The sequence below is a fragment of the Anopheles coluzzii genome, chromosome 2, assembly GCF_943734685.1.
Source record: "Anopheles coluzzii chromosome 2, AcolN3, whole genome shotgun sequence".
NCBI classification, from domain to species: Eukaryota; Metazoa; Arthropoda; class Insecta; order Diptera; family Culicidae; genus Anopheles; species Anopheles coluzzii.
Genome location: NC_064670.1, coordinates 29,711,957 through 29,724,923, shown reverse-complemented (window position 1 = coordinate 29,724,923; position 12,967 = coordinate 29,711,957). Strand labels below are relative to the sequence as shown.

The following is a 12,967-nucleotide window of genomic DNA, read 5'->3' as shown; positions in this document are numbered from 1 at the left end:
GCTTGTGAACACGTGGTCGCAAAAAGTTGATGGCATATCGCGTGATGTATCGGGCGGGACACAACGACAAAGACGACGACGGCGGCCTGTGGTTAATTATACTAATGAAGAGATACAATTTCTTCATTAACTGGTACCAATACAAACACGACGATCGTCGGCCAAGACCGTGCGACAGCAGCGGTGGCTCGAGTTAAGGTCATATTTTGCGCTAGCATTAAGTGTAAGATGAGAAGATGCTTGTGACTAGACAGAGAGACAAGCGTGCCAATCATTGTTCAATACGGATTGTACAATATAATCTCGAGCACAAATGAGCACAACAAATGATCACACGACTGTTTGCTTCGGGGTTGCTATAACGTGCCCCGCCTAATTGTACCCTTTTCTTCCAGCGTGCTGCTTCATTTAGCTCACTTGACATACATTGCTGCGTTGTTCCTCAATTAACACGGTGGTGTGGTGGCAAACTATTCTGGAAGCGATCGGCAAGATGCAGCGATTGCTAATTAGAAGGCAAGCGCCTGTGCACGTTTCTAGCAATCGTGCGGAACCACACCATGCAGCGGTCTGGGTTTTATCCGGTTCGAGTGTGTAATGTTGTTTGGAACATTCGACGAAAACATTTGCGACAACGGCCTTAATGCATTGAAAGCTGACTAACAAGTACAGAATGTGTGCACGCCTTTAACATTGCTGTGCCAATCCTTCTCGTCGGATTATCCGCCGCGAACGGACTAGCACGACTTACATAGCTTTACGTTCGCCGGCAGCACAACCATGGAGTGGGGCAGGAGGTTGTGTTCCGAAAGCTTGATGCGCTTCGGACCTGCCTCCTGCTGCCGTTGTTGTGAACCGTTCAGCGATGATTGCTGCTGCTGCTGCTGGAGGGGCGATTGCTGTGGCTGCGGTTGGTTGTTGTGGCGCTGTTCCTGCTGGCTTCCGGCATTGGTGTGCGATATCAGTAGCTGATTGCCGATCGATTGCTGTTGCGATAGGTTGGACGTGTCCGACTGTATGCTGATGACATTACCCCCGCACAGCAGTGCCGCCAGGCTAGAGTCGATCGACGCAGCGGACGATGCTGCCGATGGTGCAGTTGATTTGCTGTCATTATTGCTATTGTTTGTGGTGGGCAGGTCGTTCGAACCGGAGCTGCTGCCGGCCACGCTGCCGGCACCATTCGCAGCAATCGTGTCGACTACCGCGCTGAGCAGCAGACTGTGCTCTTTGTCCACCGGCAGGGAGTGTTGTACTGTGTGCGGCAATGAAGCGGCTGAAGGGTCCGCCAGAGATGAGCTGCCGGTTTCGGTTCCGTTCGCGGCCGACCCGATTGCGGTGAACTCGTCCTTGATGAAGAACTTCCCGGAAAGACCGAACGCACTGATCGATGTGCCGGTCGCGTTACCCTCGATCGCGGCCGCCGGCACACCCCACAGCAGGTCGTCCGAGGTGAGCAGTGGCAGATCGTCCACTTCGCTCATGGAGATGTACGGTGCCCGCATCGAAAGGTCGAGCTCGTCCATGTTAAGGCTCATAAATGCAAGTTCATCTTCCGGCAGCGAACCGTTCGGACTGCACAGCGACGGCAGGCTGCTGCTTTCGGGACTCTGCGTGTGTGGAAAAGAGAAAGTAAAAATATAAAAATAAATATGTATAGGCTTGTAAAATTCGTTCACCCCACTCCGGCTGACAACAGACCGCAACCCTAAGGCGAACTAGTGTTTGACTGATGCCAATAGCAGGAAATCAAAGATCGTAAACTTAATAAAACAAAGCAAGAGGCAAGAACAACCCTAAAATCAAACGCTTTCCAAAATTCAGTTTTTCTCTCTGTGTGTGTGTATGTGTGTAGTGGGGGCAACGTAAAGGATACGACGGAACCACCGAGCTTCCAATGGTACGAATTGGAGAAAAAGTTCTGAGGAAAAATAAAAGTCATAGACGAAGCAACTCACGTGCCATTCGCGCTTTCATTTTCGTCCACACAGTTGGTTTTGTTCTTCGGTTTGTTTCTTACACTGGTACACAAAGAAAAGAAAAAGGACGCAGGCGACAACGGTATGCCCACCGAATACTCCCACGTCCTCCGATGTGTGCTGAATTTTAACGATATGGCAGCCAACTTTCGCTCTCATCCACTACCCACTGCAGCACTGGCTCGTGAGTAACCCTTTTTTAAGAGGATTTTGGCACTCGTAACATAGCATCCTTTGCCCCATTTGGCCCTCGAACACTCGGCAAGTTCGCTAGTGGAGCAGCATTCCTGTTTTTTGCCTTTCTCCATTTTTTGTTTCACCCGCAGCAAACACGGGCAAAGTTTTCCCTCCCCCCATCCCGATTTCGTACTGATTTTCTTCCTATCGTCGTATCGACAGTCGTATTTTGGGCAGAGCTTTCGCCCGGCAGCTCGAGGAGAGCACCGGATCACTAGAGCAAAGGTTATAGACTGCGTGGGGCGGGATTGTGTGAACAGGAGAACGACAATCTGACAAATTGCGAATATTCGTCACGTGTGCTTTCGACACGCCAGGTGGTGGATTTCGTGTTCTGTTGTATGTGTGTGTGTGTGTTTTCCTTTTGCTCGTAACGGTGGTTTGAAAGTCCCTCAAGGTATACCCAATAACGTGTGGAAAGATGTTCTTTGTGATATTCGCAGGTAATTTGACCGAGTGACATAGGTACGCCGGTCGGAGAAAATGGCTAGCCAACATATTATAAATGCAGTGGTGGAAAAGCGGGTCGGTTGGAAGACCGCCTCTCCGCCTTCATGGTGCGCTACCCTTTGTTTCTGCCCCCACAGCTTTTATGCTAGCTATTAGCAATTTAAATGAGTTACGGTGTGGAAATTGGGACAGAGATTCTAACGAGACTGTCATTATGGGATCGAAAGGAAGTAAGCGAATTTCATTCAGCGAAAGATGGGGTGTCCTTAAATATAGAGACAAAAAAGGCTTCGCACATTCTGGCTATTTTTACCAGGTCGATAAGTTTGGCCACTCCCTAGCAAATATAACAACTGCCCTAAAGTAAGCCCGTTTCACAATTTCGTGCTAAATGAGCGAACCATCTATCATGCGAGAACTCGGTCTGGTAGGTGGTGCGCTACGAGAAAAACAATTAGAGACATAAGGCCCCGACAATATGCAGCATGTGGCACGCACTGACTGGTGGGGAAAAGCATCCACTTGACATCGTGGCGGTTAGTGCACGGGTAGCCCTGCGGGTGCTACCGCAGGTACAGCCAATAAGAGCGAACTTGAAACGTCCATAAGTTAAGGGCGAGGGGAGCAGGAAAGAAGAAAAAAACTAAAGCAAATAGTACAACCAAACGCAACAGCGCTAATTGTTTTTACCCTCGAAACGTACTGCTGCCACGACGTACAGCGCCACCGGAGTGTCCACGAGATGTATTAATTATATCTAATTGAATGTACCACCGCCAGCACTAATGCCTCCGGTGTTTGCGACTTGTCGCCGACTAGTGTGTGTGTGTGTGTGTACGTGTTTTTTGTTTTGTTTGGTCGGATAATCTAGAATGATCCGAGCGATGGCAAATAGTGAAGCTTAACGTTTGAACATCGCAGAGGCCGAGCATTGTACTTAAAACGCGCCTTGAGAAAGCATTTGGATCTATACTGTACGCTCCATTTTGGTCAATGTCGCATATTTTACTCCACTTCCTACAAGCAAATAAGGAGCTTCCAAGTGTCCGCTTTATGGGGCCGTTGTTAGGGCCATAGCAAAACGATAGCTGGGATGAGGCAATCAGCTGCTCACGCAACTATTGCAGTACTGCAAGTAGGAAGCTTGTGCCCGGCTAGTAGAATTGTTTTCCACTTCAGATGGAATCATAAAATTCCCGTGCAGTCCACAAGCTATTCCGTGTTATCCACGCCCTCAACGGTTTTTAAAGTTAGAACTCGTCAATCAAACTCTCTTGTAGCATGATAGAGTCCTTCCACCACCAATTGGATTACGATCGAAGTAAGCAGTGAAGGCGATAAAGTGTACCAATCTTTCGTACACTATCTATGGAGCCATGCTATTTTTAATGCCCCACTGCTGACACCTTGTACGAGCGTGGTCAACTGTATCTGGTTCGCGCGAATAGGCTGGCAGCGCGCTCCGGGAACAGTAATCATGCGATGAAGTGTGTCATCGGGCAGTAAGTTTCGACGATAAGGCGGCAAGCCATCATCATCAGCAGCGCAACGCGTGAAACCGGCGGCATCTCTCCCGGGCCTTAAAAAAAACGGCCGGGAATTATACCTTATACATCGCCGATAAGCGCAGCGTCCCCCCGCGGCCTGTGCTGCTATCGTACAGTGACCACACGAGACCCCGGGGTGGATGGTGGATCGTGTTTGTTCTTGACAGTGAAAAATAATCAGCTGTAGATAATCAAGCTTCAATTCGGGGGTACAATTCGTTGGCAACAGGGGGCAGCTCGTAAGTTCCTGCTGCTGGTAACATGCGGTGAGGAAGCTGCATTCGCTTGGGATGCCGTCCCTGACCAATGTTACATGCATGCGAATCCTTCAAACTAGATTCATCACTACGAATGCTACGATGCATGCACGAGGTACGATCAGGTCAGCCCCCCCGGCTAAGCCCGGCGGTTCCGTAATGGGCGCATGCCATCGATCATTTACAGCTGGGCTAGAGTAACCATTAACGACATACACATAGCATGGGGTAGGGGCAGTGGAAGAAATCAACAAAAACTGTCGGCAGATAAGCTAATTGACATCGTGTGAGTGGGGAAAATGCCTTATCTCGCAATTGCACCTCATTCTATGAGTGCAGGAGTGTGTATGTATGTGTGTGAGTCTTTATTTGTTTGTTTGTGTTAGCGAATGTTGATTCCTTTTCTCCGCTCCCGAGCGGGGGGTTTCAACCGTAGGTGACTAGGACGTTTGAGCGATAGCGGAAACGGGAAAGCATCATGCAAGCAAAAAAAAACAACAAACAAAAAACACTACGTAGAACAAACCATAGCCATACCGCACAACACGCTTCGGCCACGCTATGGTGTGATCTTGGTAGTAATGCTCGTACTACAACTGTACGGCGCACGGGCGAAAAGGCACTGGGTCTGATAGTGGACAGTTGTGCGTACTTCTCCCGATCTAACCTATCTGAACAGAGCGTTCAAGCCTAAGGCGTGAACTTCAGATTTTGACCTATACGGGGAGGGGTAAAAGGCTAGATTACGACTATGGCACCCCCTCCTCTCCACTAATCACTCCTGATTAGGGCAACCTGGTATCGATTCTTCTACTGAGTCCGGTTGTCAACGTGCTTCGTGGGGTGGAAGGTTAGCTGCCTTGCGCGAAACTCCCTCACGACACTTACCTTCGATATGCCGGGCGACAGTAAATGCGGCGAGGGACTAACTTCGTTCACCTCGTCCCGATAATTGATGAAGGGATCGTTGCTGGTGGCGTTGTGCTGATGATTGCTGCTGCCGATGGTCGTCATCGAATGCCGACGGCCGTCCACGGTCGAAACGGTGCTGGAAGCGGACGAACCGAGTCCCGACGTACCGGAGGGCGAGTTTGGATTGGACGAAATGTGGGATCGGCTCGGTGACGATGGCACGGGCGATGAGGACACGGATATGGACGACGACGACAACGACGACGGGGACGCGGCGGAAGCACTCGAGCTTGGCGCGTAGTTGTGCTGCTGCTGGGTTTGGCTACCGTTAATGCCCGCAATCGTGCCGGCGTTGCTGACCAGGGATGCCGCTCCGTCCACAGTACCGGAGACGGCGGTACCGAGCGGTAGGGAGGCGACTGAGGCCACGCTGAGGCTGCTGGTGAGGCTGTCGCTGGTGGACACCGGGTGGACCACGATCGAGGACGCGTCTAGTCGTGTGTCTTGCGAGTCGAGCGAACACAGCTCGTCCTGTAGCAGCGTGTAGCTGTCCGGTATGATGAAGTCCTCGAACATCTCATTGAAGAAGGTGCCGGTTTCTTCCAACGGAATGCATGCGTCACCCGCCGTCGGTGCCAGATGCGTTAGATCATCCGGTTCATCTTTAAGCACTAAGCGGGCGGAAGAGAGAGAGCGAGAGAAAAAGGAAGAGAAAGTACATTAGATGTGGGTTAGGTATGCTGAAGCAGCGACTTATTTGGCTGCTGGCGAAAATGGATTTTCCATTTATCAGCACGAATTGATCACCCAATTTGAAGGAGGAAGATTGGTAGTAGGGTTGTGGAGGAAGAAAACGACATAATGATAGAGAAAAAAACTCATTGCGGAAATGGAATGGAAAAGAAGGAACGTAGGTGCTTTTGAGATTTTGTTCCTGCAAAAGACATTTATTAATGTAGATATTTTGCAGTTCGGGATGAAACAGTATTAAAGTTTGGTAGAATCCACGAAAGGAATAACACTTTTGTGGGTCAAAGTTTGTACCTCGCGACCGACCTTACTGGGACACCATAGCACTTACAAGATTATGAACCGTGGATTAGTGTTGTATATAATATTAAATAGTATAAAATTTGAATAAAGTAAGGCTCTTTACATTCTACCAAATGTTGTAGCAGTTAACGGTCAAGAGTACTTTACCCCAGCAGATTCGACGGAAGAGGAAGCTTTCCCTTAATAGCATTATCGCTGGGCGGTTCTGGGAGGCAACATTATGCGTATAAAGGAAGCTGTTGGGGTAGATTTGCATTACAAAACCACTAAACATCTGAACATCATGGAGCTTTAAGCAGCTTTAGGGCAACTGAGGAACGATCTTTCGGGGAACCGGTCTGCTTTGCATGGGACGTTTACGATGCAGAGTGAGCATTGTGAATTTGCCAGCATGAACCAGCAGCACAGCCGACACATCGGCTAGGGCGAACAATCTCGAACACTTACTGAACCTTTTCCTCCATCACTCACGTTTTCAGGATTTCAGAAACAAAACAAAAATGACTGAAATGGGTGTTGGTTGGTTTTTTTCATGGACTAGTTATTTCGCCATTTCGGAACCATCGCGCACAGAAAAACAAACGGCAAAGCACAAGCAACGCTCTGCTCTGGATTGATTGCTCTCATGCACCGGGCAATGTGTTTTGGTTGGTGATTTGGTTAGATGCTTTACCTACGTGCTTCACCCAAAAACGCCATGCGCCATAGCTGGCACGAAATGTCAGAATGTTGCTGCGTGATCATGAACACGAAAAGCGCCACCATCACCGCCACACAGCTGATGATCGTTCGAGATAACACGACCGACCGCTAAGTGAGCGAGACATGAAGAACAAAAAGCGCCCCCAAAAATCGTCAAACCATAGTAGGAGAAGCACGGTAAACACGTGCGCTAGTAGCAGCCCGACCGGTAGCAGCACACAGTAACGTGAAGTCATCTCCAAATCACACACGCACTACCCACCCAGCCAACCAGTGGCGCTCTAGCCGCCCAGAGCAGGCTGGGTCATATCACACGGGAGAGGTTGTGAATAAAAATGAAGCTTTCAAGAATTGCTTCACCCGTCGTCAATGGGGACGCTCGGTTGGGGGCGTGCGGGAGCAATTTAAGCGGGTTTCGTGCCGGACGCACTTTTGCACCGGCACTGAGGGTTGAATTTTGATTTGAATATTCAAATTACATGATTATTTCGGTGTTTAAGGGTGTCCGGGGACCCAAGGGGGGGTCGCTACCCTCACGTGTCACGTGCCACGAGATGTTCCGGGTTTGTTCGTCCTTGTTTCCCTTGGCACGCCGCGCTACTATTTCCGCCTCGGCTCGGAAACGTAACCGTAACGGAAGCACCCCTACACACACAGCCAATGAATATGTCTGTGTGTATGTGTGTGTAGTCCGCACTCTCCTCCGGGGGTTTGCGCAGCCTAACGAAGTAGCCGAAACACTTGCGGGCAGCTCCATCCCCTCCTCTTCTCTCACTCTGATGGATAGCTGTCCGACGTGGTATGGTGGGTGGAATGGGGCGGCCTTTTGACAAAGGCCCGTGGAAAGTTGTCAGAAGAAGGCAAACATCGCAAATCGAATTTGTTATGTCACAACAAGCGGGCGTGTTTTGGGCCGAGCGATTTGTTTGACACCCTGAGGTGAGGTGATGTGTGTGGCCTATGTCAAAGGGGGACCCGGACCAGCAGTACGGTTGCGTGCGAACTGTAACAGTTTCGGGCCCCACACGGCTTACACCACCACTGATTGGACAATCCGAGTGAGTGCGGGAAGCATGGTGCGTTAAATTGGACCTTCCTTAGCCATTGTTTATCGCCGTGCAGTGTGCTAATAAGACTCATCATCATCTACACCACCATTCACCGAAGCTTTTCACAATTGCTCCCAATATTCTTGATGCGCACGAGCAGGGCTTACTTTTTGGGGGGAAATGCAGACGACAGTAGCGCACGTGCCATGAAGTTTTCCAACACACTTTACCTTAATTTGCTTCACAAAAAGGTAAAAAAGGCTTTACTTGCGCACGTTGCTCGCACCCCTCGCACAAGCGGGCTAACGTGGAAGCTGAGAATAAGCTATGAAGCACTTTGGCGCCCTCTTGTCCCCATCAATGTCAATACAATACTCTGCTGAGGTCGTAGTAGGATCAACACCGAAGCGTTCGGAGCCCATCGGAAAAGCTCAACTTTTCAGTACATAGGCACACCACACCAAGAGTACGTGAAGGTGCGCGGGAAAAAAAGCCACACGCAGCGGCACTACCGTAGCAAATTGGTGCGCTGGGAAAAAGCGTATAATGGAGGAAGATATAAAAAATAATGGTGTGATATGAAAATGAGGGGTACGTAGGAAAAATAAAACCGTGGCTGGCGATGCTGGGGTAGAATCCTGCATAAAGCACACAAACACACACACACACACACACACACACACACACACACACACACACACACACACACACTTTACCCATCGAGCATGGGCTTGGGCGAGAGATCTTTGCACGGAGCAGAACCAGAGCCGTGTGCTGCTTTTGATATTGAATCTGAACCACGCGCCGTAAATCGTTTCGGGGGTAGAATATTTATGTGGGACTATGTTTTGGGGGTTTGTGCAGAGTGCTTCTTTTTTTTTTTTTTTTGTTCCGACCACTCTCTATTCCGCACCGCAATGAAGGACCTCTTCAGCCGGAGGATCGAGTAGAGAGTGGAATATTTATTTGTCCTTTTTTCTTCGACAGTGGTGCGACGGGAAGGAAAACACGTGAAACACAATGCTACCGCGAACACACTGCCGGCTAGTTGAAGGGCTGCGGGATGCAGGAATGCTGGATATGCTTTTGGGTCAGAATACTTTCCAAGAGTAATGAAAAAAAAAACGAAGAAGAAGCACCAAATACCGATTGAGGTTCATTTTCATGTAAATGTAAACGACAAATAAATTCTAAATTTAGGGCGCCCCCTTTGCCGTTAATTTCGCAGCCTACGGGACATGGGACAATGTGAGTAAAGATTCTGGACCAAAAAAAAGCAAAAAAGAAAGGAGGCAAGGAAAAGTTAACCATGTGATCAACGGTTTTTGAAGAACCCTTGACGGGTTGCGCGAGGATAAATTACGGACGGATGAAGGATGATGCATGTCCCACCACTCGAGGGTTCATTCATTAGTCATTCTCTATGTTTTGCCCGTACCCTGCGACGGCGGGGAAGCGCCAGAAAAATCGTAAGCGTTTTGGGGTCTGCAGAGCTGCACAAACACTACTACTTTCAATCCTTTTTATTTGCCATCTCTGGGCTCTCTCTCTCTCTCTCTTTCGGAAGGCTCGGATAAAGTCCTCGGAAGGCGGCTGGTCGCGCGGAGCACCCAGTGGATCAGAAGGCGGGTCGACAAATTTATCACAGGGAAAAATGCTCAACTCACTCGAGACATCACTATATGGTTCCCCTCGTAGTCCCACTGTCTCGGTATGTGCCCATCGACGGAGTGTCTGCCTTATTCTAATGATGTAAAATATTACAGACGAGCTGCATCAACGGGTGTTAGAGGTAGGTGCCGGAAGATAAGGGTCGTTCGCAGGCTCAATAAACGGGGCCGAATATTCACTCGAGCACGATAAGCTCGAGAAATGAGATGAAGTATTAAGATCGCTCGATAACAGGGCACGGGCAGGCGGGTCAGCATGAACAGGGGGGCAAACCATTTCAAAGTAAGGGGTTTCTTTTTTCTCATTCGTTGCCATGTTTTGTAGGGCTAAAAAACACGGAAATGGCTTCTTTAAACCCCCAGCGAAAAGGGGTTGTTTGATAACAGTGTCGCATCGTTTACTGATGCGTTCGTCAAAAGTAATGATAGTAGGATTATAAAGATTAGGTGGCAGTATGGGAAGGGAGAGACAGAGAGATAGTAAGCCAACATGATGTACAATAAAGATTGAAGGAAGAGGAAAACGGGTAAAAGGATACACGTTCAATTTTATGAGATTCAAATACACGTAGTAAGAAGTGTGTATGTCTATGTGTGTGTGTTAGATATCTGCAAAAATTGATTGAAAGCCTATTACATTTTTTGCAGTGAGAGTAAGAGAACCGAATCCAACTGCCCACACCAAAGAGTACTTTTAGTGCGACTGGCCTGTGGGGGTAGGATGTGAACAATAGGAGCAATCAAAGAAAAGGTCCCAATTGTATTGCTCAGTAGCCCGCCTGAGTACGTCGTTTTGCTAGGCCCCTTAGGCTAGTGTAGTGTGTCCAGCTGCAGAGTGTGTTGAACACATCAGTCGTTCCAATATCAAGCAACGCTGCCCGTAATAAATGGGTTAGGAAATTGGATAGCGTCTACTGTAACATCGCATTGCTGCTGCTGCTGCTGCTGCTGCTGCTAACCCCCGGCTGGGACTGGGATAAATTTTCCGACACCGGGCAATCTAGGTCAGTGGGGGAGTGGTGTGTACAGCGCATCTAACCAAACCAAACCAACCAAAGGAACGTTGGGTGTGTGCGAACTTTCGATGAGCCGAGCGTGGTAAGCAATACTCTAGCTGATAGCTGATATTTGCTCCCTCTCACGCTCTCTTTAACTCTTCGTTTCGCCTTTACTCTTCGCTTCATCCATGCACAATTGCCGTGGTCACATGCCCTGCAGTGTGAACATATACCACACCAGAGCGAAACCACACACACACACACTCCCGGACGAGGACGAACTACTAGCCACGCATACAACACTACTACCGCAGCTAAGGATTAACTTCAGTCCTACACAGTAGCCAATTCGTAGTCAAGTCGCTGACAACGTTCACGTTCACTTTTTCGCTCTCCCGCAACCTTACGGCGGGATGGATGGTGTTGTTTTGTGCCAGCCCAGCTAAAATGTACCATCGCGCTATAGGAAGGACGACGTCCTGGGTAAAACGCAGTTATGCTTTCATCACGTGATACCCAGTTTTCGTCGAGCTGGTGCTGCTCCCCTGTGTCGGGGTGCTTTTAACACTCCACAGCTACACGCCGCTTCATCAAGCGGCGGTGGTAGAGAAAGTGATAAGAGAAAAATCGCCCTTAGCAGTAGCGGCACCGGAGGCTTTTGCTACGCGCAGTAGCCCCGCGAACGAACGACGCCTGCCCATCATCGTTTTAGCTCATTAAATGGAAACAGGAGCGGCCTCCTCCCGGGAGCCGTAACTTCAAGACTTAGTTGGCTGTTCGCTTAGTGTTTAGCAGCAGGGCGTAGGCAACGGAGCAAAGGGAAGAAAAGGGAACCCATAATCGTAGACGGACTTGGCGCTTAAAGTAAGGCGGGAAAAGAGCCGAGCGAAGAGCGATGGGAAAACTTGGAGGGAAATCCTTTCGAAAAACCGCTTCACCGTCACAGCGGGAATACGGAAGACGTTCGTTCCTGGAAAGAGCTGGTCGTTGTTGAATTTGTAGCGCCTTGCAACGTAAGTCAGGGGGCATTTCGCTAAAGCTCAGCCGTCGTTTTGGGGGAAAAACTGGTATGAGAGAGTTAAGAGATGGGAAGGAAGCTTTAGAAGGGTGGTGCGTGGTAATCAATTCGTGCTGAAAATTTATTGCCGGAAAAATGATCCGCCATCGTAACAGAGAGACAAAGAGAGCATCGATGGGCGGAAATGTTTCCAGCTGAAAGCGGATGAAATAACACACGGCGCTGTAATACTTACTGGTCAATCCAGGCTCTTCCTCGGAGAACATCAAGAATCCCTTATTCATATCTTCCGTCCTGGGGGCGAAGATTTTTTCCGTGGCGTGCTGAGGTTTGCTGCCACTGGGTCCAGCAGTAGTCCCGCCAATACCAGCACCAACCGGTGGTGGAGGAAGCGTTACGAACAGCTTCGCTGTAACGGACTGTGGTGCACCCCAGCCGGTTGGTTTGTTAACCGCACGTGCCTTGTCGGCGGTCCCGGAAGCACCGGGCGGGAGGCTGGTAAAGATGGAAGCGGTAACCGACACGGGACGGCTGACCGTCGATGATGCCGGTTTCGGCGGCACCGTAGCTGGTACGGTGTTCAGCTCGCGCAGGGCGCGACTATGCAGCGGCACCGGTTGCTCGCCGGACACTACCGTCGGAGTATCGTTCTTTACGCACAACAACACCTTGTCACCAACACTAGCGAGGAGCTCGTCGTTGCCGTTGTTCTGATCAGCACCGATGTTGGCGACGAGCTTAACGTACGGAACAACGGTTGGCTCCGCGAGATTTGAACGCGGCGGGATTGCGATTGTTTCTTCTGCCTTCACTTCCTCCACTAGTCCAGCGCGCTGGGCGACGGCAGCAGCGATTGGCACAACGGTCTTCACTGCTGGTTCTACTGACAGTAACTGATCGTTGCTGTTGCTGCTGCTGCTACACACGACACTATGATTACTATTGCTTTCGGCACACTTGTCTGGTTCTTGGGACAATAGTTGCTGGCGTGCTTCCAGTTGTGCGCACGACAAAATTTCATCTTTGTTTTCCACACCACTGCAAAATTGACAGGTTGACGATACGATAATTATTTGGTGATGATTGTTGACAGAT

General features: G+C 49.6%; 1 protein-coding gene across 2 annotated transcripts in view; it reads right to left on the bottom strand.

Annotated features, from left to right (window-relative positions):
- LOC120948632 (protein similar) overlaps window positions 1-12,967 on the bottom strand; it is a 113,918-nt gene that overhangs the window by 15,925 nt on the left and 85,026 nt on the right. For both annotated transcript variants that reach the window (XM_040365202.2, XM_040365201.2), the window contains exons 7-9: window positions 12,108-12,910; window positions 5,359-6,053; window positions 752-1,610 (exon numbers count right to left, since the gene is read on the bottom strand). In XM_040365202.2, coding sequence (XP_040221136.2) covers window positions 752-1,610; window positions 5,359-6,053; window positions 12,108-12,910 — 2,357 coding nt within the window. The remainder of the gene's footprint in view (window positions 1-751; window positions 1,611-5,358; window positions 6,054-12,107; window positions 12,911-12,967) is intronic.